At 48.8% G+C, this 26,934-nt stretch overlaps 4 protein-coding genes across 6 annotated transcripts; 2 read left to right on the plus strand and 2 right to left on the minus strand.

Annotated features, from left to right (window-relative positions):
* Positions 1-2,639: 2,639 nt before the first annotated feature.
* On the plus strand, positions 2,640-4,480 carry TCTA (T cell leukemia translocation altered). Its single transcript, XM_066596833.1, has 3 exons — positions 2,640-2,891; positions 3,706-3,760; positions 3,845-4,480. The coding sequence occupies exons 1-3, from the start codon at positions 2,684-2,686 to the stop codon at positions 3,885-3,887; spliced, it is 306 nt and encodes a 101-aa protein (XP_066452930.1). The 5' UTR covers positions 2,640-2,683; the 3' UTR covers positions 3,888-4,480.
* Positions 4,481-7,047: 2,567 nt separating this feature from the next.
* AMT (aminomethyltransferase) lies at positions 7,048-13,296 on the minus strand. Of its 2 annotated transcripts, none has more exons than XM_066596835.1 (9): positions 13,283-13,296; positions 12,127-12,297; positions 11,954-12,034; positions 10,505-10,636; positions 10,353-10,431; positions 9,969-10,114; positions 9,313-9,493; positions 9,075-9,230; positions 7,048-8,956 (listed from the first exon to the last, which is right to left on the minus strand). In XM_066596835.1, the coding sequence occupies exons 2-9, from the start codon at positions 12,238-12,240 to the stop codon at positions 8,778-8,780; spliced, it is 1,068 nt and encodes a 355-aa protein (XP_066452932.1). In that variant the 5' UTR covers positions 12,241-12,297; positions 13,283-13,296; the 3' UTR covers positions 7,048-8,777. The 2 variants fall into 2 exon arrangements, with proteins under 2 accessions (XP_066452932.1, XP_066452931.1); XM_066596834.1 differs by lacking the exon at positions 13,283-13,296 and adding an exon at positions 13,171-13,274.
* A 411-nt stretch (positions 13,297-13,707) lies between these two features.
* NICN1 (nicolin 1, tubulin polyglutamylase complex subunit) lies at positions 13,708-20,234 on the plus strand. 2 transcript variants are annotated; one of them, XM_066596837.1, is made up of 7 exons: positions 13,708-13,846; positions 14,328-14,502; positions 15,158-15,346; positions 15,778-15,891; positions 18,383-18,454; positions 18,751-18,855; positions 19,824-20,234. In XM_066596837.1, the coding sequence occupies exons 2-7, from the start codon at positions 14,371-14,373 to the stop codon at positions 19,863-19,865; spliced, it is 654 nt and encodes a 217-aa protein (XP_066452934.1). In that variant the 5' UTR covers positions 13,708-13,846; positions 14,328-14,370; the 3' UTR covers positions 19,866-20,234. The 2 variants fall into 2 exon arrangements, with proteins under 2 accessions (XP_066452934.1, XP_066452935.1); XM_066596838.1 differs by having other exon boundaries at positions 13,710-13,766.
* Positions 20,235-24,333: 4,099 nt separating this feature from the next.
* On the minus strand, positions 24,334-26,071 carry LOC136620234 (uncharacterized PE-PGRS family protein PE_PGRS54-like). Its single transcript, XM_066594940.1, has 2 exons — positions 26,022-26,071; positions 24,334-25,924 (listed from the first exon to the last, which is right to left on the minus strand). Exons 1-2 carry the CDS (start codon positions 26,069-26,071, stop codon positions 24,334-24,336), a joined length of 1,641 nt encoding a protein of 546 aa, XP_066451037.1.
* Positions 26,072-26,934: the final 863 nt, after the last annotated feature.

The raw sequence follows: 26,934 nt of genomic DNA on the forward strand, positions 1-26,934 counted from the left end.
AAATCCTGGCAAAAATCGCATCTTTGTTCATGCAATTTTTGAGCGTCAGCGATGCTTTTTCTTGTGAAAAATTGCACATTGCTGCCGCCCGCGATTTTCTCACATAATTTTATTGTGTGAAAGTCAATAGGAGTTTCTAAAGTTAAAAATGCATTGCACGAAACTCGCAAGTTTGTGTGTTGCAATAAAAGGGAGGCTTCATAATGAAACATAGACAAGCAAAAAAAAAAAAAAAAAAAATCACAAAAAGCAGAAAGATAGGGCATGCTGCGATTTTAAAATCTTGCAACATTGCGTGAGTGAAAACATCGCAAATGGGAATGAAACCATTGAAAATCGTTGGTTTTAAATACCACCAAGCGGCACACCTGGTACGCATCATAGACTGGCATCGGCACGCTGCACTCAAGCAGTGGATAGCCATCGAGCAAACGGCGTCACATGCACCGCTGGTGACCCTTCCCTGGTCGGACGGACCCAGCCTGAGAGAAGTGATGAGACACCCCACCATCGGACCCACACTGTCATTGGCTGCCAAGATACTAGAGAGGATAGACGTGTCCCCCAGGCCATCCCCAATGTTCCCGATCCTAGGAAACCCGAATTTCCACCCAGGGGGGGAGAAGGGAGTGTTCCGCACTTGGATAACAGAAGGCAGATATAGGGCAGAACACTTCCTACAAAATGGCCAGTGGCTTTCGGTGGACACGTTAAGAGGGCCCTCCGTACCAACCCCTCTCCCACTCTGGCAGATTCTGCAGCTAAGACACTTTCTACAGTCTCTACCTCAGCCAAATAGGTTTTCACGCCCAAAAACACAATTTGAAGCAATCTGCACTGGAGAGGGCCCCTCGAGACACACGCTATCTAGAATCTACAATATCCTTGTCTCACTGCCGGGAGCCGCCCCCCCAAAATACATTGAAAAATGGGAAGGGGAATTAGGAATCAACCTCACCGCTGAAGAAACAGACAAAATATACACTATCACACACTCGGCATCCATCTCCAGCAGAATACAAGAATCTGGCTTTAAGATTCTCTCCAGATGGTACAGGGTGCCCTCCCTTCTGAATAAGATATTCCCGTCGGTCTCCCCTACGTGCTGGAGATGCGGCGCGGAACAGGGGACCATGCTGCACGTCTTCTGGGAGTGTTCGGTGCTGGCGGGCTACTGGTCAGAGGTATGGCGGGTCACCTCTAAATTTACCCACTACGCCATCCCGAGGACGCCTGCGTTCTTCCTCCTACATCATAGTGACATCCCACTGGCGTCATATAAAAAATCTGTGGTCTGCTTCTTGGTGAGCGCGGCGAGGTCGTGTATAGCGAGGCGATGGAGACAGACAGCTCCGCCCTCACTGGCACTATGGCTAAATACAGTCAACTGGATTAAGGAGATGGAGGACCTCTCTGCAGCACTAAAGGGTACGCAAGAAAAGTTCCGGAAAACATGGTACCACTGGATAGACTTCCAAAACACAGAAGAATACCGCCAACTACTAATCCCCCAAGTTAACTAAAACATCCCTCACCCCCTCCCAACCACACCCCCCCCCTGCCATAACCCCAGCAGCGACAAGCCCAGTCGCAACCCTGTACGCACCCCTTATGTGTCTAGTCTGTTTCAGTAGCTACTTGTGAATATGTTATACAATGCATAAAGCCACGAAGTTCAGCATAGTGTAATGTGGAAAATGCTGCAGACGGAGCCAGGAAGTTAAGCGAGACCTGATTTATTGTTTAGTTTGACTTGTTTTCTAAGTTTACATGGAAATTTGTGCCACTTAATCTGTTTAACATTGAGACGGACAGGCAAGGTGAACGAGATTGATTCTTTAAGTTGTTACCCAGTTGGCATTGAATAACTTTCTGCAATAAATAAAGAATATATAAAAAGAAAATCGTTGGTTTTATAATTCTGCGTTTTCACTCACTCTCACATGCGCAGTCTTTATTGCAAGTGTGAAGGCACCCTAGTGTCGGCAAAATGCTGCGATTTTGATTGCGGCATTTTGTCATGATCTTAATGCTGTTTTCGTTACTGCGTCCAACAGCCGCTTTTAACGCACCCCATGATTGTGATGGGTGATGAGGTGCGTTAAAAAGCGTGAAAACCCAGCAAAATAGAGCAGACAGCATTTGAAAAATGCGGTATTAGAAAACGCTGCGTTCAAGCGAATGTCTGCGAAGCACCATTGAAATCAATGAGAGGTATACTGCAGTAAAAAATGCATGTGTGATAGTGGCCTAAAACTGTGAAATCGTGCTGCAGAGACCACACATTACTAACACACCACACTGCAGGGATCACACAGTTTCGTCATCATGCTGCACTGAAACAACACACACTGCAAGCAAGCAAGCATCACATATTATTGACACATCACACCGCAGGGATCACATCAGGCTGCTGAGATCACACAGTTTTACTGACACATCAAGCTTCAGGTATCACGCTGCAAGGATCACACAGTTATTACTGACACATCATACTGCAGGGATCACACAGTTACTGGTTCATAACACTGCAGATATCACATGTTACTAACACATCACACTGCAGGGAACACACATTGCTGACATGTAACCTTGGCCACGCCCCTCTCGTACATCGGTTACACCACGATAGGCCCCGCCCACGGGTAATTGCCAGTGGTGTGGGCGGGGCCTGTGTCCAGTAATGGATTCCGGCGACTCCGCTCTCTTCTCCCCGTTGGTGGGCTTCCTGCTCGGGGTCTGCTCGGACTTTAGTCGGGACTGGGAGAGCAACGACCTGAGAGCCGCCATCTTCAAGCTGCTGCTTGCCTGGTTGCTCCTCAGCTTAGCCCTCATACAGCTGTCGTGGTGGATGTACGGGCGCACGGTGAACGGCCTGTACTACCGGCAGGGTGAGCGGGCGCTCCTGTGTACGGGTGTAGACGGGGGACCCGAGAAGATATATATCTATATATGTATACGGCTGGCGGTATAGTGGGGGGCGGGGCTGACTGGCCTACACAACATGGTCCCTGTACCTTTCTACAGCCTGCGCAATCCACCAGTTGCCCCCCATAACCCAACACACCTCAAAGCCCCCCAACCCACCAGCTGACCTTATAACTCATGCCCCCCCCCCCCCATAACCAGCACCTCAACCCCCCCCATAACCTCCACAGCCGGAACTTCGCCGCTCTGTCCCTCATGTACTGACCCCCCATATTTCCTACAGCCAACACCTGTCCCCCATGTACTGACCCCCCATATTTCCTACAGCCAACACCTGTCCCCCATGTACTGACCCCCTCATAACCCCCACAGCTGACACCTCGCCTCTCTGTCCTACATGTACTAACTCCCCCATATCTCCAACAGCCAACACCTGTCTCCCATGTACTGACCCCTCATAACCACTACAGCTGGCACCTCACCCCACTGTCCTGCATATACTAACCCCCCATGACCCATACAGCTGGCACCTCTGTCCCCAATGTACTAAACCCCAATAACCCATACAGCTGGCACCTTGCCCCTCATAACCCCTACAGCCGACACCTCTGCCCCCCATGTACTGACCCCCCCATAACCACTGCAGCTGGTACCTCACCCTTCTTCCCCCTCATCCCTCTGCCCCGGCCCCTTACCCCTCTGGCCCCTGTACGGATGCTCCCACGTCTGGGATGAATGGCCTGCTCCACCATCTCTAATGTTTTTCTCCCTCCTCAGGCATGGGGGGACAGAACGGGGGGACCCCGGAGTACCCATCTCATTACTCCATCTGGTGAGTAGCGCCTGCAGTGGGTGGATGTGGGATCCGTCACTTTTCCGCTGCCGGCAGGACTTCATGTTGCTGTTTATTTTACAGGGAAAGCTCGAGCACAGAATCCCTAAAAACGCATCAGGAGTGAGAATGGCGAGCATCAGCGAGCGGACAAGATGGCGGCCAGGTGTGTCCACGTCTCCGTCATTGACTTATCTGCTCAACATGAACTTCTGTGAAAGAAATAGTCATGTGACCGCTGTGTCTGCTCCACGCCTGTCCAGCAGAGGGGGCTAGCTACGTCCTCATCCTTTGCATAGTCACTGTGCATTCTGGGACTGATTTTCATTTTTTTTTTGGTGGGGGAATAGGGTGTCTGTACCATGTTGGATGTATATTTGGGGGGGCAACGAGATTGTCCCCCTTGCCTTAGTTTAGTGGCGGCCACAACTGGTCTCCGCTTCCTCAGAATGTGAGTTGGTAGCCGCGTGCTGGCGCCTTCTGTGAGAATCACCGTGTGGTGACCATGGCCTTATTCTTCATGTCATGTGATGTCCCGCGTGTCCGCAGTGCGCGGAGGAGTCAACGTGGACGATCAGTTCTGCAACTTTCCATACATCTGATACATTGTAACAAACACTCCAGTTTCTATTCACTTACAGCAAGCAGACACTTTAAAAATAATGAAGAATTGAAACAAAGTTGCAGAAGACTTCATCATAAAATGGGAATGTATCATTACACCTGGAATGGAATCTGTTTTTCTCATCTGCCTTTATTTATGTAACTTATGGATGGGGTGGCCCTGGGGCTTTAATTACTGCAGGGAGGAGGCGCTGTCCCCATCTAATGACTTCCATGTTGCAGGCCTGCGCTGTGATATGCACAGAGGTAATTGTGCAGGGAGGTGGAGGAGGTGAGCTATGCTCATCTCTACATTTCTATGAGAGTATAATGAGCATACTCTATCTAGAATTGTCATTCTTGCATGGAGATTAGTGGAAAAAGTGCTGTGGGTTTTGTGCACAGGATCAAATACGCCTATTAGGCTAGCCTCACCCTAGCGTTAGATCATCACGTCTTACGGGCATGTGATACGCGGTAATTCACAGGCAAAGACCTTGCCGTACGCTGTTTCGCTTACATATGTGTGTAAGTATTGTATAGAATGTAATTGTTCGTAGCAGGAGAAACCAAGTAATCTTGTAGAGGAGATACTTTTTACTGCCTAACAAAAATACATGATGTTATAGCAAGCTTTCAAACCGCTCAGGGTTCTTCCCCAGGCTTAAGCATTGTGTAATACGCGAGCACAAAAAAAAAAAGAATGGCGCATGTTCTATTTTGCCGCATATTACGAGTGAGAGCACGTAATAAACGTCGGCTATACCCAATTACATTGCAGATGGGTGGCGTACATACGGGGCGCTGTGAAGAGACAGCGCGGGAAATTTAAATGAAAGGGGAAAAACCCCATTAAGATTGTGCAATATCGCTACCATACGCAGCAATACGGCGGTTCCACAGTGGTAAAATCCTGTATGACTCGATTTTACAGAACAGCCCTTAGAGGGAGATTTCTACACACTCTCAAGTGAAAATTGCATTTTTTTATTCAATAGTGTAGAGATATATTAAAACAAAAAAACCTGCATCGCCCTTATATGCAATTGTGATGCAATTTTTTCCCCAGTAGTAAATAATGGGCAATTCCTAAATAGAATCGCCCCAGACTAGGAGATGCGATTTCTCCATCTCGGACCATAAGTCTAATAGAGAGATCGCTCATCTGAATAAACGGATGTGAATTAATGCACAAATTATATAGGAGCATATCACCATCAGTCAGATATCACCCTCCTGCCCATGTAAGTGTACCCTCAGGGTGTTGGCAGAAAGGCGAGTGCCATATTGGTTCAAGAAACTCAGACCAATATTGCACTCTGTACAGGGAATCTGTCACCTACTTCTAGGCCTGTAAGCTAAACTTATGGGCTGAAAGTAGATGACCTGCTGAATCCGGGGCTGTAAGTGTTATACTTACCTCCCCCATCATTGCCCTGCTGTCACTGTCGCAAGTCACTCAATTACGTGGCGCAGTAAGTAGTCCGCCTGTTCTCATTTTATAATGGGCGGCTACTTGGCAACGCTACTCAGTGCGCTGAGCGACAACTACCAGTGCTGACATCGGGGGGGGGGGGGGGGGAGAAGATATATAACACTTACACCCCCGGCCTCAGCAGGTCACCTACTTACAGTCCATAAGCTCAGAATGTGACAGAGTCTCTTTAACCTGCAGTTTGAGTGTGATGGATCACAGCACGTTTCACACACCGGAAAAATTGCATATCTTCTTAATAGTAAAGATATATAAAAATTTGCATCACACTTGTGTGAAACTCGTGTTTACATGCAAGAGCGACGCAATTTTATTTTACCTGTCAGAGGAAAGAATGTGAGATTCTTACACCAAAAATAGAAAAATTGCCACACCTAGGACCGAGAGAAAAATCACTTATGTAAATGGCTTAATTGAAAACAATAGGTCATTTTCACACAGGATATCTGACCATATCACAGTTGGTCAGATATCACACATGAAAATCACCCGTACAGCATATTCTGCAACAGAAAGCCCCCAGGGATCGCGCTGTAAATCCGCACCTAGAGGGTATGGAAACTCCGCCATGTGTGAAAGTAGCCTTAAGCCTCCCTCACCTGGCCTGGAGATGTGGGAAAATCCTGCAGCACTCACAGTCCAAGCCACGCGGACAAGATGGGAAAAAAAAAAATCTGAGTTCGTGAAAAATTTCTGCATAAAATTTGCAGCATTTTTGAAAAAATACTGCAGATTCTAAGTCCGCAGCACGTCTATTGATGCTGTGAAGTTTAACCCTTAAAATGCCAAAGGTTAAATCCCGCAGCAGATCTACTTAAAAAAACGCAGCCAAATCCATTTAGATGTGGATTTCGCCACTGTAGCCGATTGTTGGGAAACACCTGCAGCGATTACAGGTCTGTGAGGGCAGCCTAAGATATACAGGCTGAACGGCGGATTTGGCTGTGGCGTAAAGTTACCGCCAAGAACGCTTGTGCCATCCACCTGTAGATGCTCAGCTTTGGTCAGTTAAGAGACGGCTGTAGGATTCAGCCCTCCATAGCACCAAGAATGGCGCAGTATTGGAGGCGTCGCCTGTTCTGATGGGGAACCTCTCTCACTGCACCTCACTGTCATGACTTCCCATGTGGCGCTCAGCCTCCGTGTGATCTGGTGCTGGGTGACGGCATGAAGACGCAGGAAGAAGGCATAAAGGAAACGGATTTTAATTTGCTACAAAAGTCATTAACACTTGAAGGCGGAGCAGCGCTGAGGAGCTACGGCCCAGGAGACGCAGGCAACTTCACAGCCAGCCCCATGTAACTGCAGCGCTGTGACTTTACGAGCTGGAAGAGTCACATGACCTCACAGCAGCCCTATGTAACAGCAGATCTCTGGCTACAATTCACTACTGTAGTCCCATGTAAATGAAGCTTCATTATCATCAGAATCTCTGTTCTACAGTCCAGACTGCACTGATACACTGTAACAAGCCTTAGCTGTGAGCACAGGACCAGAATGTGGGATCCGCCTCTGGCTATGAAGAAAAGTTTACAAATTCCCTGACAGCAAGCAGAGATCTCAAACACAGTGAAACAGCCACACTACCGCAAAGAAAAAAAGTGGAAGAGTTGCCAGCAGTAGCCAATCAGATCACTGTCTTTAATCTGCCTAGTAAGAGGTGGGATCTGATTGGCTGCTGTGGCATAATGCCTTCACCTTTCAGCTCTCCCACCCCAGTCACAGATTGTCGTGTTCTGTGCAGCGTCATTTACATGGGACTGCATCGGCCCTTTAATCAGTGTCTTCCCTGGTATTTGCCACTGGGTGTAGCTCGTTTGTCAGCGCCAGCACCCCAACAGTCGCTAGACTCGCCACCTACAATGATGTAGAGCGACAAGCTAACAGTGCTACAGAGAGCAGCCGGGGCCCTGGAATGTCCAGTAGTGCTTTGGCACACATTATGGTCCCTGAGATGTGACTGACCCCTGGGGGCCCCATACTGCTGCGTACCTTACAGAAGGGGCTACAGTCCTACAGGGGAGGAGGATGGGGGGGGGGGGGGGGTGTTATGGGAGGCACTTAAGATCAGGATCTGTTCACATCACCTTTGAAGTTTGCAGGCAGAGATATACAAGACATTAGAACACCTGCTATATACCGCAGGCTGCAATGTGATCCATGCTATAGGCATGCGGGATAGATGGCACCGTACAGCCCATCTGCCGCTCTATAGTAAAAATTAGAGCCCTTCCATGATCCACTACCCAAATAATACACCACAAACCAGGGCACCCAGGGATACACCCGCCATCATGTGTATTATGCAACATACATGGTCATCCAGTGACGTAAATTAAGCCGTAATGAAGGGATTTGTGGTGCCACCCACATACGGTGTCCAATGTCCTTAACGACCTGAGGGCCACCTTCACCCATAACACACCCTTGTGAAAACCACTATATAAAAGGCTCGGGCAACTGGACTAGACAGCAGGTATTGAGGGGTTAATAAGTGATGCATCCTTGGGGGTGGGGGGAGGATGACGGCTGCACTTTTACTCACAGACCAAGCGGATATGACATGAGACGCTCCAGTGATGACCCCCCTACACCGAACTACGTCCCTGGCGCTTCCAGACATGGCACAGAGGCCAACAGACACCATACAGCGATCTGGTACCAGCTCTTATGGCATCTGTTAAACACAGTTCCTACAGTAGACTGTTGTATAGAATGGCGCTCTGCCGTATACGGTCAGACGGATGTCAAAAAGTCCCTCTCTTGGTCCCCAATCTGGGAACAAAAGCCTACTGCCATGTTTAACGCATACGTTAGGAGGATTCCCAGGACTCGCTAAACGGAGGGCAAAAACGTGATGTGAACAGCGCCTTAGTATTAGGGGGGGGGGGGGGGGCTATATCTTCCTCTAACGGTTTGTTACTTTAGGTTATAGTATCGTGATGGCACGAACGGCATTTTGCAGGTTGCGCCGTCCACCATCTTCTTCCTGACCTCCAGTCGCAGTGCGGTGCCCGCTTTTACATACTCCGGCTCTACGTATCCCATCGCCACGTTCATCCGTAAGCAGGGGGAGGGACAGCCACTTGTCACCTCACCTGGAGAGAACAGACAGAGGGTTATACCTGCAGGTAACGTAACTGAGGTGGGCCTGGGACCCCCGCAACTTGCACAGGAGATGGCGATAAAACATGCAGCACCCCATTATCTACTCACCGATGACGCGTCCCTCCAGGTTCAGGATTGGCGTATGCTGGCGGACAGGAGGCCCCGCAGATGTTATCCCAACGCGTTTCCGTGTCACTTTTCCTTTAATCTGTGGCACAATGACTGAAGCTCCAGGAAAGTCCATGGCGGTTCTGCGGCGTTTACCTATGAGAGCATGAGAAGACATTACACGGTGTCCAGCTCCTCGTCTGCTCTGGTTCCCTATGACAACACTGATGTCACCCACCCAACGTCCACACCAGGCTGGCCTCAACCGGACTCGTACTCTCATCAATGTCATTGCCGTACAGACAGAGGCCAGCCTCTAGGCGCAGGCTGTCCCGGGCCGCTAGACCCGCCAGCTTCACTTCATCACTCTGCAGCAGCCTCTCCGCCAGCTCCACCGCTCTGGCACCGGGCACCGCGATCTGCAGAGACACCACAGGACGCCATGACTGATCCGCACGCTCCTCCTCGACATAGGTTGCTAGGCTTTAAAGGGTTGTGCCAAATTATGACATCGTCCTCTATCCAGAAGATGGGGAACAACATTATATGCGCTGGTCTGACCGCTGGGACCCCCACTTATCCCAAGACCGCCATTGAGGTCAATGACCGTGATGGAAATTGGCGAAGAGCTTGAACTCCGTAATCTCTATTGCTGTCATAGAAGGGAATGGAGTGGCGGCACACCTGCACAACCTCTGTTCCATTTACTGGGGGACTGACTGGACCCCCGTTCTCTGGATTAGTGTGGGTCCCAGTGGTTGGATGGCCACCAATCAAAGTTATTCCCTACCCTGTGGATACGGGATAACCATTTCTTGGCACAACTTCAACTGTCCAGTTCTGTTCACAGACCATTTTAGGTCTCCATTCCACCCTCCTCCATCGACCACCTACCTCCACGCCATCCTCCCCTGTGTACCCGCACCGGGTCACTCTGCAGCCAGAGATTCCAAACACACTGGTAGTGACACTGGTCATGAACGTCAGCTTGGTAAGGTCGTCACTCAGTCCAGCCTGGAGAACATTTGCTGTAGAAGGGCCTGGAGGCAAAAAAAAACAAAACGAGGATTCATGAAGATTATGGCGCCCACCAGATACTCATCTGTGAGCTGGCGTTAGATTGCAGGCTCTTATGATCTGTGTCATCTGCCACCACCAGAGGGCGCACAACACCATTACTCCAAACAGAATCTCCCTATCCTGGAGTCACGCATCAGAGAGGGCAGGAAGGCCATAACTAGATTACGTAACGGCGGTCGCACACTAACCAAACGTCACCTTGTAGCGCCAGGAGTGCGCAGTCCATGACCTCTAACGCCACATCACGTCCGTCCGCTCTAAACTCCTTCAGCTTGTCCTAGTGAAAGCGCAAACAAACATAAACAAATGACTGTCGATAATACCGCCAGCAACAAGATGGAGGCCATTACCTGCATGTGGGCGGAGTCTTTCTCAGCACAGCCGGCATTGGACACTACATAGAGGTAATTATCGGAAGTGTTTGTAACGATGAGGTCATCAATGATCCCGCCGTGGTCATTAGTGAAGAGGGACAGAGAACCCTGCCGAGACAGCAAGGTATCAAGAGTTATGAACACCTTATACTACAGTAACAAATATTCATCTATTACTGCATACAACCAACCAGTCTCTATATCATGTCTGAGAGGTAGTCACAGCCCCGCCTCCTGTTACAGACAACCAATCCTTATATCATATCTGAAAGGTAGCCACAGCCCCGCCCTGTTACCGACAACCAGTCCCTATATCATATCTGAGAGGTAGTCACAGCCCCGCCTCCTGTTACCGACAACCAGTCCCTATATCATATCTGAGAGGTAGTCACAGCCCCGCCTCCTGTTACCGACAACCAGTCCCTATATCATATCTGAGAGGTAGTCACAGCCCCGCCTCCTGTTACCGACAACCAGTCCCTATATCATATCTGAGAGGTAGTCACAGCCCCGCCTCCTGTTACCGACAACCAGTCCCTATATCATATCTGAGAGGTAGTCACAGCCCCGCCTCCTGTTACCGACAACCAGTCCCTATATCATATCTGAGAGGTAGTCACAGCCCCGCCTCCTGTTACCGACAACCAGTCCCTATATCATATCTGAGAGGTAGTCACAGCCCCGCCTCCTGTTACCGACAACCAGTCCCTATATCATATCTGAGAGGTAGTCACAGCCCCGCCTCCTGTTACCGACAACCAGTCCCTATATCATATCTGAGAGGTAGTCACAGCCCCGCCTCCTGTTACCGACAACCAGTCCCTATATCATATCTGAGAGGTAGTCACAGCCCCGCCTCCTGTTACCGACAACCAATCCCTATATCATGTCTGAGAGGTAGTCACAGCCCCGCCTCCTGTTACCGACAACCAATCCCTATATCATGTCTGAGAGGTAGTCACAGCCCCGCCTCCTGTTACCGACAACCAATCCCTATATTATGTCTGAGAGGTAGTCACAGCCCTGCCGCCTCCTGTTACTGACAACCAGTCCCTATATCATATCTGAGAGGTAGTCACAGCCCCGCCTCCTGTCACCGACAACCAGTCCCTAGATCATATCTGAGAGGTAGTCACAGCCCCGCCTCCTGTTACCGACAACCAATCCCTATATTATGTCTGAGAGGTAGTCACAGCCCCGCCGCCTCCTGTTACTGACAACCAGTCCCTATATCATATCTGAGAGGTAGTCACAGCCCCGCCTCCTGTCACCGACAACCAGTCCCTATATCATATCTGAGAGGTAGTCACGGCCCCACCCCTTGTTACTGACAACCAGTCCCTATATCATGCCTGTAGGGTTGTCAGCCCCGTGCCATTACAGGATGATCTGATACGTAATACAATGTATACATATAATATGAACCTGGTTTTGCTTTAATTCTGCAATGTCGCCGACAACGAGGCTCTCAATGAACGTGATGCGATCTTTTCCATGTATCCGGGTCTGAAATACAAAGTAAAACATCAAGGCCGCGGATGTTACCGCACATTCCGTTATTACTTATTTCTGCCATTGTAACATCAGGTGTGTCCTACCTGCATCATGTGGGAGACATCAAACAGCGAGCAGTGCTGGCGGGTGTGCAGGTGAGACGCGATGTGGCTGTCCTTGTACTGCACTGGAAGGCTCCAGCCGGCAAACTCCACCATCTTTCCACCATGTTCACGGTGAAGGTCGTAGAGCGCGGTGCGGCGGGCTCCCTCCCCCTGCAGACACAGAGCAGCGGTGTGAACACAACGGGACAGATTTGCTAAACTCATCATCAGACAATGTAACTGTAGATCCAGCCGCCAAAAGATGCGCCAAATATATAACTGTGGTCCCTGCTGGATGATACGTTTGGCGCATCTGTAGACACCTTTGATTTTACAACGCCTATCGGTGGACTTAGGTTTGTGCAATTTTTAATAATATGCATTGCATTTTAGGTCACACCACTCTCTGGTAAGCCACACAGAGGGGAAAAAAAAAACAAAACAAACAATCGAGAAGTACTACAAGCTCCAGCAAGAACAGGTGGGGGGGGGGGGGGGGGGGAAATCGAGAAGTACAACAAGACCTAGCAAGAAATGGGGAAAAATTAAAAAAAATCGAGAAGTACAACAAGACCTAGCAAGAAGTGGGGAGGGATTGAGAAGTACTACAAGAACCAGCAGAATGTGTGTGTGGGGGGGGGGGGGGGGGATAATAAATCGAGAAGTACTGCAAGACACAGAAAGAAGGGGGGGATGGAGAAGTAGTACAAGAACCAGCGACAATCTTGAACTCTCCTCCATCTCCCCCTCTCACTAGCCGAGATCAAACTCCACTCGGAGCAGAGAACCGACCTTTGGACGCAGCGAAAAGCCCGTTATGTAAACCTGGTACCTGCCCTCCCCATATAATATGTGTTTATCACACCTGTATACAGCCCCTACATAGAATACATCACACTTATATAAAACCCCATATAACCCCTACATACAGCTACCCCATATAATCACCGGTATATACACCCCCATTGATCAATTATCCATCAGTGCAGATAAACCGCCGCCGCATCGCTATTGCTTGCGCCCCTCCCCCGCTGCTCTCCGTACCTGGCCCCCGCTGTGGCTCCCCCTCTGACCCCCGGCTCCCCGGACCCGAGCTGTGATCGCCCGTAGCCCTCGCAGCATCTTCGTTCACAGCAACCTGTACGGTCAACTGCACCTGCGCTAAGAGCCCACCTCCGGAGCATGCGTACACAGCTAAAGCCACAAATAGAGGAGTACCAATATGGCGGTTATTACACCCGCCCCTAACTGCTCATAGACTCTCCCGCCGGCTCAGTAGCCCTAGGAATGTTTTTGCACTTTGCGGTTTTATGATGTGTGATAGTAAACCCGCAGCTAGGAGAGAACAGGGCACAACTCTAGCTCTCACCCCTGCTTCACATACAATGGTTCCGCCCAAGTTCACTGATTGGTTTCTTTACACCTGGAGGCAGGGCCACACGTGACAAATTCGGCAGGCGGATTCATACGTAGAGTATGTTAGTCATGTGACCCAGCTCTCCTTTCTATCACCATGGAGATCGGGAGCCGCTGGATCATGTGTTCGCTGGCGGCCATGTTTGTTAAGGGCACAGTAATGAAGAGTGGCCGCGACATGTTTGATTAGGGAATGTGAGTGAGACAGAGGAGGGGTGAATGAGGCGAGTATGCGGTGTGCTCTGATCTTCAATCACGTTCCTTCATCATTGCACTGCCGGTTATTCCCCAAGCATCTCTAGATGTAAGTGAGCAAAACATGTGATGTGTGCCCATGTTCCAGCAGATGAATGACGAATGCATTCGGTCTCTAGATCCATTTCAACGTATACAATTGTCCATCATTGATAGTTTGGAAACTGGGCGTCACGTATTTGTCATCTGCCTTCAACCATGGAAATTTCTGGAGCACGGCCAGCATGCGTCTTTGGTCAAGTATGGCGCAGTAACGGCAGATGGCCTGAATATGTGCTCCAGAGATGCTCGATACAATGATGAAGAGGCAGAGTGTGGTCGCCGTGCTCCAAGCATGTTCGGAGTGCAATGATGAATGCGTCTATCACTTGTACAGCATATTCATCAGTGGGCTTAGGTACCGTGCCCCTCTCCCACAATATTGTGTTCTCTGAATGGGGGGGGGGGTATTTGCACTGAACGCTGCATCTTTCAGGTTTGCTATCTGACAAGAGTTATGATTCTTGAATTCCCATTTTATTTCTTCACAGATCCATAACCCGCAGCAGCGTCTGATCTCCCGTGTCGCCCGTCATGGCTCAGGAGGCTGTACCGTGCAACATCCGAGCGCCGGTTCCTCTCCAGCTGGGAGATGAGAAGTCAGAATTGAGTTGCTCGGGTGTAAATGTCATCGACGTTACCTTCCCCGCTCCTCAGACAGTCAATGTGAGTGTAACTCGTCGCGCTGAGCAGATAACGTACCGATAGGGTCATGTGACCGCGCTTCAGTGTAACGATACTTTTACATGGATAGATTATCTGCCAAAAAAATCACTCAAATGAGCAATTTTGACCGATAAATGCAGAGCCCGACGGTACTAAGCGAGAAATCGCTCATTAGTCGCTTTGTTTCAGCTACAACTGAGCGACTTCTTTGTCAGTGTAAAGGCTCCTTCACACGAACGTATGGTCACAGCGTGTTTTGCGCATATTACACTGTTCCCATGTGCCATAGACTCCCATGTTGCCGCTCACACATATTATGAAAAATACACGCGCAATAAAGATCGCAGCATATTCTAACTTGGCACATATTACGCGTGCATACACGCCGAGATAGTGCATGGTAATTGGTGGCGCGCAGCAAGTAATGTCATTGCGTACTTGCTGCGCGACTGTGCGAATCATGCTTGTGTGAAGCCACCCTAAACAGTCAGTCGCTAATCTGTGAATGGCCGCCGGAAGAGATCACCAACGCGCTCCGCCTCTATTCACCGAATGACTATACAGAAGCAACAGTCGTCCCATGTCTAAAGATTCCTTACGTTCAAGGCTGCGATGTAGATTGGCGCACGGTCGCTGATTTTCTTTCTTCTCTCAGGTGCAGGAGATTTCCTTCAAGAATTACTACACCGCATTTCTCACTGTCAGAATCCAGCAGCGTCGAAAGAGCGAGTCCAGAAAGAACAAGACGACAATATGGCAGACATGTGTACGGAACCTGCGTCTAATGCCGAACCCCCACATGGAGGAAGGTTCCCAGGACTATGTGTCTCTGTGTAGACAGCAGGTGATGAGACAAGCTGAAATGGCTGATAACAGAGAACCAAGAATAAATTGGCACGTCACATATATACAGCGGCTTCTGTCTATAACCCCCTTTCTAGCATTGTTGATCAGTTTTCGTTTGTCACCCTGAGGATCACATTGTTGACTCCGCCCAGAAATCCCCTTCTGGCCCGATCGCTGCGATTAGTGACATTTGTGTAGATGATCGCTGTTAACCCTTGCTGGTTGTGGCTTGTGACACCATCTGGTATTATTAGAGGGTGACTCCAACCAAAACTTTTATGACTGGTACAAAGTATAAGGGGAGTAGTTGTGCTGTCCCTGTGGTCTATAGTCTCATGATGGTTCGATGCCATGTTTTGGGGTAACGCTGTGGGGTTCTTTGGGTGTCTTGAATCTCCTGAAGCTGACTAAACGTCTCTCCTCCTCCAGATGTTGTGTGATGCAGATAACGTGACGACTATTCGATTCATCCTGAGGCAGCCATCACCCGTCTGGCTCACGTTTACCCTGGAAGAACTACGCATCAATCCACCTGGAAGGCAGGTAAGAGGCCCCCAACGTCTTCACCAGGACAGTTTACAAGGTGCCAGATAATAAACCAAGGGGAATGGAAGGAAACCGAGTGATATGCTGCAAAGTCATCCCAGCCGTGCTGCTAAAATGGAGACCACACCTTCAAACAACAGGATAGGTACAACCCCAATTTCAAAAAAGTTGGGCCGCTGTGTAAAATATAAATATCAAGAAAAAAAAATGTAATGATTTGGAAATCTCTTCTAACCTTATATTATTGACAATAGAAGATGGAACACATCAGAAGGTGAGAGGGAGATATTTCTCCATTTTATTTTTAAAAATGGACTCATTTAGAAATTGATGGCAGCAACACATCTTACAAAAATTGGGCCAGGAGTAACAAAAGGCTGGAAAAGTAAGTAGGAAAAATGAAAAACAGCTGAAGTCAATTTTCTAGTAAGTTACACGACTGTGTATAAAAAGAGCAAGTTAGAGAGGCAGAGTCTCTCAGTAACACATATGGTCAGAGGTTCATCAGTCTGTGAGAAACTGCATCTAAAACTTGTGGAACAATTTAAAAAAATGTTCCTCAATGTAAAATTGTGAAGACTTTAAATATCGCACCATCTACAGCCCATAATATCAGAAGGTTCCGAGAATCTACAGAAATTCATGTGCACAAGGGACTAGGCCGACAGTGAATATTGGATGCTCGAGGTCTACATGTCCTCAAGTGTCACTGCATTAAAAGCAGTAAAGTCCACAAAAATATTCAAAGCAGCATCCAGGGGTGTTTCAAACGATATCACTCACATAATCCCGCAAAGATCATCTTTATTGTGCCCAAAAACAATAACGTTTCAACAGCATAATCAGCGGTCTTTGTCAAGTCCCAAAGACCACTGATTATGGACTTGACAAAGACCGCTGATTATGGACTTGACAAGGACCGCTGATTATGCGGTTGAAACGTTGTCGTTTCTGGGCACAATAAAGATGATCTTCACGGGATTATGTGAGTGATATCGTTTGAAACACCCCTGGATGCTGCTTTGAATCTTTTTGTGGACTTTGCATGTTTATACCGTTCAGGATCCAGAACCTGGGAAAGGCGTGCATCCCTCACCATTTACTATAGAAACCTCCCTCATTTCTGAGTTGGATGTGTGTGCTGCTGTTCATCTAACATTTGTTACATGCATTAAAAGCAGTCATGATTCTATAATGCAAATCCCTGCATGAGCTCAGGAATACTTCCGGAAATCATTGTCTGTGAACACAGTTCACCGTGCAATCCAGAAACGCAAGTTAAAGCTGTATCATGCAAAGAAGAAGCCACATATCAATATAATGCAGGAACATCGGCGTCTGTTCTGGCCCAAAGCTCGATTAAAATAGACTGAGACAAAATGGAAAACTGTTCTGTGGTCAGATGAATCAAAATTTGAAATTATTTTTGGAAACCACTGATACCATGTCCTGCGGACTCGAGGAGAGGGACCATACAGCTTGTTATCAGCGCAGAAGCCTGCATCTCTGATCGCATGGGGTTGCATTAGTGCCTATGGCATGGGCAGCTTACACATCTGAAAGGTACTATCAGTGCTGAGCAGTATATAGAGGTCTGAGAACAACATATGCTCCCATCCAGACGTCACTTTCAGGGAAGCCTTGTATATTTCAGCAAGACAATGCTAAACCACATACTGCATCCATCACCATGGCATGGCTTCACAGAAGAAGAGTCCGGGGGCTGAACCGGCCGCCTGCAGTCCAGACCTTTCACCAATAGGAAACATTTGGTGCATTATGAATGAAAAATCCAGCAGAGACGACCCGGGACCGCTGAGCAGCTGGAATCCTACATCAGTCATGAATGGGACATCATTCCTCTCCCAGAACTCCAGCAGTTGGCCTCCTCACTACCCAGACATCTACAGACTGTTGTAAGAAGAGGGATGCCACACAATGGTAGACATGGCGCTGCCCAACTGTTGTGAGATGTGCTGCTGTCATCAATTTCTGAAGGAGTCTGATTTTCTAATGAAATGTTACAATGTCTCCCTCTCACCTTCTGATGTGTTCTGTCCTCTATTGTGAATAATATATGCTTAGATGAGATTTCTAACTTATTACATTTTTTCTTTCGTTACATTTATTTACATTTTACACAGCCAACCAACTCTTTTGGATTTGGACTTGTATGTGCTTCCATAGTTTAGTGTCCGTACGGTGCATAGTGTCCAGACATTGTCATACAGTGCCCAGATAAATCTGTGCTCAGTGACCCCTTAATACACCTATATACAGTGGTCTCCATCACAGAGCCAATCACATCTTTTCTCTCCACTCATTGGAGCAATAGGTGTCAAGATATTAGATTTTTATGGCATAGTCAGCCAGTATCCTAGGAAATTCTGTTAATTATAAAGCCTTAATGCATGTAGCCCCGGGGTCGCTGCGGTCTTGCTGACAGTCACAAGATTGAAGTAACATTAATTAACCTTTTCCTTCCCAGAGTCCGCAGAAGCAGTTTTCCTGGTGGTTATCTCATCTGCCACCCAGAGAGAAGCTCCAAAATCTGCACAAGGTGAGGACTGAAAATGGCGCCAACAGCAATCGCATGCCTCTTGTCAGGTTACACTACGATTTACATTGCCTATATGGGATTATAAAGTGAATAGTTCTGCACCTCATGAAAGTGTTGTGTATATATTGTTACATAAAGGACCCGAGCGTCAGACAGAAAAGGTGATCCTCGTGAATGTGTGATGGTGGGTGGAATGGGAGGGGCTCACGGGCATGTTTGTTGGAATGGGGGGTGCTAGGAGCAGTCAGATTCTGGACTTCGCCGCTTCCTTGTACTCATCCTCTCCTACATTCTAGGGTCTTCCAAATCCGGAGCGTGTATCCAGTGAGGTGCAGCGGATGTGGGTGCTGACAGAGGTGATGCGCTCCAGTCAGAGCACCGCCACGGTCGGGAGGTTTGATGTGAGTATCTGAGGTCTCATGGACATCGCTGTACTATGGATCTATAATGGGGGACCGTTAAATCCAACATGTCAGGTCCAGCAGCAGGGGTGGATAAAAACTGGTGCAAGAGAAAAGTAGAGCAGTCCCCCATAGCAACCAATCGGGTCGCTGCTCTTTTAAAGGGCCTCCAAGAAATGAGAGCTGATTAGTTGCTTTGGGCAATTGTTTCACTTTTCCTTTGCAACAGTTTTGATACATCTTCCATTTTGTGTTTGGATTAGTCAGCATCTTCAGCTCCTCTACTTGCTGTAAGTGAATGGAACGTCATTTACATCTAGTCAAACTACTAATGACCCCTTGTCCGTTATATGTATGTATGTGAGTGCTTCCCATGCTCTGCCCCCTGGTGACATCTTCGCAGGTCCTACAACATATATAAAACACAGACAAACAGAAGAACAAATTTAGGGCTTTTGGAAGGGGAGGCCAAAAAAAACAAAATGAGAATACAACTAAGCCGTTATCTCAGACACAACTCAGCGGTCCTGGCAGAAGACACTGACGTACCACCACAGAGATCCGGTGGGCTGAAGGACCTGCGGTGACGTCACTGCTGTGGGAGGAGCCACTGTGCAGTTTGGTAGAAAGTACTGTATACTGGATAAGCCGAAAGCAGCCACCAGAACCCGTGATGATGTCACCATCATGTGATCACCTGTAGGGATGGTGTCAGGGATCACTTGACCAGGGACTGATCAATGTATTCAGGAGTCTGCTGAGCTGGTGATGTCTGGAAATCAGCATGGTGTGTGTGCGTGTGTGTCATAATGGATGTACAATGTGCCACCAGAAACACTGGTACTAGAATTCCCTAATAATTACTAGTGATGTTATAATGATTCCAAAAGACAGGACTCTTCATTTTTCTTGGTGCTCTCTGTTGTACTCATCATTGCTCTTCACATCATGTGTCATTCTCTCCCCAGGTGGACGGATGCTACGATATAAATCTCCTCTCTTACACGTAACACATGTGGGGCCTCTGAGGATGTCACGACACTGCGTGTATAGGAGAAACAGTCAAGAATATGTGATGAATGGCGGTCACCTGACTGAGGGGTAAAGGCCTTCACGTCTGACTGCTGTTGGGGCGTCCCAGGCTTCTCGGCTGTTAATTCTGGGGTCTCCAGACCTCTTTGTGTCATAACTGTGCATGTGATAATACAACCCATCTTCTCCGCAAACTGGTAATTATGGGAGAGGTTGCATTCCAGGAGCCCTTCCAGAATCCTCTGCTGGCTGTGGGGCCCTTTCACATTGTGGCCCCTGAAGGCCCTGGATCAACAGAACAGTAAAATATGCATGTTTGGAGTTGAAAAATAAACCTTCAGAAATCGTCTCCTTCCTGCAATAGGTCTGGGTTTTATATTTCTGTGTTCTGGTCAGGAAGATAAACAGAAATGATGGGGCCCATCACGAAACTCCAGAAGGTCCCCCAAGATGAAGGAGAAACAATGTGTATATCTATGCATATAACACATACAGAAAAATAAATCCGGTAGCCACCAGGGGGAGCTTCTTACAGATATATACTTCTATTCTTGGGATCAATGGGTGATAGATAACCTGTATACAGTGAGCTCCCCCTAGTGGTGACAGCAGAATTTTAGCCTGTATCTGAATGGCAGTGTGTAAGGAAGAGGCTGGAGTGGATCAGGGCCGGACTTCCGCTGACCGAGAGCCACAAAGTGAGCTAATGGAGCTGCCCCACACATGCATGACCACAGCTACATTCATGTCGGCCCCATTGAAGGGAATGGAGCAGTTATCACACAGCTCTGTTAACCCAGTAGTCTCGAGCTGTGATCACATCCCAACAGTCAGGCCCTCAGTGACCAATTATTGATTTTCTATCGTGTGGATAAATAGTTTTTATAGGAAAACATCTATAAAAGCTGAAACCCAAATAAAAACTGGATTAAAAAAAAAAAGTTAGGTCTCTTGGAAGGCTGGGATGAAAAACAACAATAATGAAAACTGTTGCAACAGGAAGGGGTTAAAGAGGATTTTACTATATAACTTGTGCAATACTGGCTATAATGTTAATAAGTATTTGATCTGGTGCTTTACAGAAGAAACATTAAAAAAACTAGTGACTAAAGATCACATTGCAGAGAGGGGGAGGCGGGGGGAGAAGGAGGACTATGACCATCAGCTATAGCGCTCTGTGACCTGTGCAGTATGAGCTGTGACTTCTGTGGGAGAGTGTTGTGGACATGTTCTATGACCTGTGCAGGGAGGGAAGGAGGTGAGCTGTAACAATCACCTATTGTGAATAGTGGATCCTGTGTTATCTATATATAGGTGTCACTTTTTATTGAAATCCTGCCTGTAATGAGATGACTGCAGAGAAGTGTCAGACTAGGCTTATTGGTCATTATAAGAACTACAGGATGTTAGGATTTTTTAATAGTATGGATTGTGACATTGAATATTTAAAAAAAATTAACATATTTAATACAAAAACCTTATTTATGCAAAAGGCCATCTTCTGTTGGCACTAAATGGTAGAGTATACAGCTTCCAGTAGGGTCTGATGTCAACCTTTGTGTCACCGGGTGAGGTGGCAAATGAATGGCTAGAGGAGAGAGAAGGGACTGGAGCTTGAGCAATCAGAGAGCCAGATGAGAGAGAGGGACTGGAGAGCCAGAGGAGAGAGAGGGACTGGAGACTACGCCACCAGAGAGCCAGAGGAGAGAGAGGGACTGGAGACTACGCCACCAGAGAGCCAGAGGGGAGAGAGGGACTGGAGACTACACCACCAGAGAGCCAGAGGAGAGAGAGGGACTGGAGACCACTCCATCAGAGAGCCAGAGGAGAGAGAGAGAGAGACTGGAGACCACGCCATCAGAGAGCCAGAGGGGAGGGAGAGAGAGACTGGAGACCACGCCATCAGAGAGCCAGAGAAGAGAGAGACTGGAGACCACGCCATCAGAGAGCCAGAGGAGAGAGAGACTGGAGACCACGCCATCAGAGAGCCAGAGGAGAGAGAGACTGGAGACCACGCCATCAGAGAGCCAGAGGAGAGAGAGACTGGAGACCACGCCATCAGAGAGCCAGAGGAGAGAGAGACTGGAGACCACGCCATCAGAGAGCCAGAGGAGAGAGAGACTGGAGACCACGCCATCAGAGAGCCAGAGGAGAGAGAGACTGGAGACCACGCCATCAGAGAGCCAGAGGAGAGAGAGACTGGAGACCACGCCATCAGAGAGCCAGAAAAGAGAGAGACTGGAGACCACGCCATCAGAGAGCCAGAAAAGAGAGAGACTGGAGACCACGCCATCAGAGAGCCAGAAAAGAGAGAGACTGGAGACCACGCCATCAGAGAGCCAGAGAAGAGAGAGACTGGAGACCACGCCATCAGAGAGCCAGAGGAGAGAGAGACTGGAGACCACGCCATCAGAGAGCCAGAGGGGAGGGAGACTGGAGACCACGCCATCAGAGAGCCAGAGAAGAGAGAGACTGGAGACCACGCCATCAGAGAGCCAGAGGAGAGGGAGAGACTGGAGACCACACCATCCGAGAGCCAAAGGAGAGAGAGACTGGAGACCACGCCATCAGAGAGCCAGAGGAGAGAGAGACTGGAGATCACGCCAGAGGAGAGAGAGACTGGAGACCACGCCAGAGGAGAGAGAGAGACTGGAGACCACGCCAGAGGAGAGAGAGAGACTGGAGACCACGCCAGAGGAGAGAGAGAGACTGGAGACCACGCCAGAGGAGAGCCAGAGGAAAGAGAGGGGCTGAAAATCGAGCAGTCAGGAATCAAGAAGAGAGGGGCTGGAGACCCAAACAGCAGAGGAAAGGTGCTAGAGATGGAGCTGTCAGGGATTCAGAAGAGAAAAGCTAGTGACTGAGCTGTCAGCGATCGAGAGGAGAGTGTCTGGAGACTGAGTCATTACAGAGTCAGAGGAGAGAGCAGTCAGGGAGGGACTGGAAAATGACCCTTCAGAGAGGAAAAAGTGGGACTGGAGACTGAGCCATTAGACAGAGGAACTGGATATCCAGCTGTCAGAGATCCAAAGGAAAGAGAAGGGCTGGAGAACAAGCCGTCAGAAAATAGAGAGCGGGGCTGGAGACTGAGCAGTCAGGGAACCAGAGCAGAGAGGGGGGAGTTGATTATAGTCCCCCAAAACCTGCTTAATAAAACACATAACCGCCCTTTCACACTGAATATTTCCGCATTCTCCAACTAAAAATGCCGCACCACAATCCGCATTTATACTTGTGGATAATGGGAGTGGAAAGCTGCAGCAGCAGATTTATCTGCGTTTTTAGCTGAAGAATGCAGAAATATTCCGCCTGTGTGAAAGGGCCCTAAGGCATCTAGAAGAAGACTTGTAGCACAGAAGTGAGAGGATACTCCCTGCTTTGCCATTATCCACAGGCTATAACCGTGAAGGTTTGGTAGGCGCCGGTCCCAGAGGTGTGGATCCACATTCATCTCCAGAACAGGGAACCCTGTTCATCAGGTGCGGCCGCTGCTGCCTCCAGTGGAGAAGGAATGGAAAAGTAGCTTGCATGTCACCCTATGAAAGCCTATAGGAGTCCCCTATATATCCCTCACTAGTCTGGACCTTACCCCCCCCCCCCCCTCTACCAGACACATTGTAGGAGCGCTCCCCTAATAAACATGGTGAAAACTAAAATAAAAGGAGGAGGCAAAAATATATAGAAAGAGACAGAAGTCATATTTCTTCTATCCACAGGAGCCCAGAAATTAGAGCAGAAGAGGAGCCGGAGTAAGGGACTGTGAGAGCACTGAACCATATTTTATGCATTAACGCGGTGTACAAAAGTCTCATTGTAGTGCTGAGCATGCAGCTTTGTCATAATTAACCTTTGTTATGCTTTACTAAGGGCTCCGACCCACTTGCGTTTTTTAACGCTGTGTTAACGCTACATTTTTTTAAACACGAATGTTAATGGGGCTTTCTAATGTTAAAAAGGAATCTCAAGTTTGTGCTTTGCAATTTTTGTGCAATTCATTTTTAACATTAGAAAATCCAATGAACATTCGAGTTAAAAATGTAGTGTTAAAAAAAACACAAGTGGCTAGGAGCCCTACGCGTCCTTTTAGACGATCGTTTGAACGAGCGAGTGATGTCGTCATAAGCTCGTTCAGCCTATTTATACAGGCAGATACATCGTTGGCTCATTCACCTGAAAATTGTACAGTTGTTCACATTCGCTGTATAAGTGACTGAGAACGACTGAACAATCGGTATTTAAACCGAACGATAAGTGAACGAGCCAACGATGGTTTTTATGCTTGTGTAAAATGATCGATAATAGAAAAGTAAAAGGATTAGCCGTCCAGTTGGTGGCTCAAGTATAGACTGAAGGGGGTTGGACCCGATGACCCAGGGGGTCCCTTCCAACTCTACCATTCTATGATTCTATGAACATTGTTCTAAACACAGGCCAACATCATTTAATCTAAAAGCACTCTATACACTGGGGGCCAACATCACTACCACCACCTCCCTCCACAGCACTAACACCACCTTCATCACCTCCCTCCACAGCACTAACACCATCTTCATCACCTCCCTCCACAGCACTACCACCATCCTTATCGCCTCCCCCCACAGCACTAATACCATCTTCATCACCTCCCTCCACAGCACTACCACCATCCTTATCACCTCCCCCCACAGCACTAACACCACCTTTATCACCTCCCTCCACAACACTACTACCACCATCTTCATCACCTCCCTCCACAGCACTAACACCATCTTCATCACCTCCCTCCACAGCACTACCACCATCCTTATCACCTCCCCCCACAGCACTAACACCATCTTCATCACCTCCCTCCACAGCACTACCACCATCCTTATCACCTCCCCCCACAGCACTAACACCACCTTTATCACCTCCCTCCACAACACTACTACCACCATCTTCATCACCTCCCCCCACAGCACTACCACCACCTTCATCACCTCCCCCCACAGCACTACCACCACCTTCATCACCTCCCTCCACAGCACTACCACCACCTTCATCACCTCCCTCCACAGCACTACCACCACCTTCATCATCTCCCTCCACAGCACTACCACCACCTTCATCACCTCCCTCCACAGCACTACTACCACCTTCATCACCTCCCTCCACAGCACTACCACCACCTTCATCACCTCCCTCCACAGCACTACCACCACCTTCATCACCTCCCTCCACAGCACTACTACCACCTTCATCACCTCCCTCCACAGCACTACCACCACCTTCATCACCTCCCTCCACAGCACTACCACCACCTTCATCACCTCCCTCCACAGCACTACCACCACCTTCATCACCTCCCTCCACAGCACTACCACCACCTTCATCACCTCCCTCCACAGCACTACCACCACCTTCATCACCTACCTCCACAGCACTACCACCATCACCACCTCCTTCCACAGCACTACCACCATCCTCATCACCTCCTTCCACAGCACTACCACCATCCTCATCACCTCCTTCCACAGCACTACCACCATCACCACCTCCTTCCACAGCACTACCACCATCCTCATCACCTCCCTCCACTGCACTACCACCTTCATCACCTCCCTCCACAACACTACTACCACCACCTTCATCACCTCCCTCCACAGCACTACCACCACCTTCATCACCTCCCTCCACAGCACTACCACCACCTTCATCACCTCCCTCCACAGCACTACCACCACCTTCATCACCTCCCTCCACAGCACTACCACCACCTTCATCACCTACCTCCACAGCACTACCACCATCACCACCTCCTTCCACAGCACTACCACCATCCTCATCACCTCCTTCCACAGCACTACCACCATCCTCATCACCTCCTTCCACAGCACTACCACCATCACCACCTCCTTCCACAGCACTACCACCATCCTCATCACCTCCCTCCACTGCACTACCACCTTCATCACCTCCCTCCACAACACTACTACCACCATCTTCATCACCTCCCTCCACAGCACTACTACCACCATCTTCATCACCTGCCTCCACAGCACTACCACCACCTTCATCACTTCAATCCACAGACCTACCACTATCTTCATCACCTCCCTCCACAGCACTACTACCACCACCTTCATCCACAGCACTACTACCACCATCTTCATCACCTCCACAGCACTACTACCACCACCTTCATCCACAGCACTACTACCACCATCTTCATCACCTCCACAGCACTACTACCACCACCTTCATCCACAGCACTACCACCATCCTCATCACCTCCCTCCACACCACTACTACCACCATCTTCATCACCTCCCTCCACACCACTACTACCACCAACCTCATCACCTCCCTCCACACCACTACTACCACCATCCTCATCACCTCCCTCCACACCACTACTACCACCATCCTCATCACCTCCCTCCACACCACTACTACCACCATCCTCATCACTTCCCTCCACACCACTACTACCACCATCCTCATCACCTCCCTCCACAGCACTACTACCACCATCTTCATCACCTGCCTCCACAGCACTACCAGCACCTTCATCACTTCAATCCACAGACCTACCACTATCTTCATCACCTCCCTCCACAGCACTACTACCACCACCTTCATCCACAGCACTACTACCACCATCTTCATCACCTCCACAGCACTACTACCACCACCTTCATCCACAGCACTACTACCACCATCCTCATCACCTCCCTCCACACCACTACTACCACCATCTTTATCACCTTCCTCCACACCACTACTACCATCATCTTCATCACCTCCCTCCACACTACTACTACCACCATCTTCATCACCTCCCTCCACAGCACTAGCACCATCCTCATCACCTCCCTCCAGAGCACTACTACCACCATCCTCATCACCTCCCTCCACAGCACTACCACCATCCTCATCACCTCCCTCCAAAGCACTATCACCTTCATCACCTCCCTCCACAACACTACTACCACCATCTTCATCACCTCCCTCCACAGCACTACCACCACCATCTTCATCACCTGCCTCCACAGCACTACCACCACCATCCTCATCACCTCCCTCCAC

Source organism: Eleutherodactylus coqui, chromosome 3, assembly GCF_035609145.1.
Source record: "Eleutherodactylus coqui strain aEleCoq1 chromosome 3, aEleCoq1.hap1, whole genome shotgun sequence".
In the NCBI taxonomy this organism is placed as follows: domain Eukaryota; kingdom Metazoa; phylum Chordata; class Amphibia; order Anura; family Eleutherodactylidae; genus Eleutherodactylus; species Eleutherodactylus coqui.

Bases quoted from the DNA above. Each gene is read 5' to 3' on its own strand.
- TCTA (XM_066596833.1), top strand. From the start codon at position 2,684: ATGGATTCCGGCGACTCCGCTCTCTTCTCCCCGTTGGTGGGCTTCCTG. The intron at 2,892-3,705 runs GTGAGCGGGCGC...CTCCCTCCTCAG, and splicing joins CGGCCTGTACTACCGGCAGG to GCATGGGGGGACAGAACGGG. The intron at 3,761-3,844 runs GTGAGTAGCGCC...TTTATTTTACAG, and splicing joins CCATCTCATTACTCCATCTG to GGAAAGCTCGAGCACAGAAT.
- AMT (XM_066596834.1), bottom strand. From the start codon at position 13,248: ATGCTGCGAGGGCTACGGGCGATCACAGCTCGGGTCCGGGGAGCCGGG. The intron at 12,298-13,170 runs GTACGGAGAGCA...CTGTGTCTGCAG, and splicing joins GGAGCCACAGCGGGGGCCAG to GGGGAGGGAGCCCGCCGCAC. The intron at 12,035-12,126 runs GTAGGACACACC...TTTGTATTTCAG, and splicing joins ATGTCTCCCACATGATGCAG to ACCCGGATACATGGAAAAGA.
- NICN1 (XM_066596837.1), top strand. From the start codon at position 14,371: ATGGCTCAGGAGGCTGTACCGTGCAACATCCGAGCGCCGGTTCCTCTC. The intron at 15,892-18,382 runs GTAAGAGGCCCC...TTTCCTTCCCAG, and splicing joins TCAATCCACCTGGAAGGCAG to AGTCCGCAGAAGCAGTTTTC. The intron at 18,455-18,750 runs GTGAGGACTGAA...CCTACATTCTAG, and splicing joins AGCTCCAAAATCTGCACAAG to GGTCTTCCAAATCCGGAGCG.
- LOC136620234 (XM_066594940.1), bottom strand. From the start codon at position 26,071: ATGGTGGTAGTAGTGCTGTGGATGAAGGTGGTGGTAGTAGTGCTGTGG. The intron at 25,925-26,021 runs GTGATGAAGATG...TGTGGATTGAAG, and splicing joins GTGGTAGTAGTGCTGTGGAG to TGATGAAGGTGGTGGTAGTG.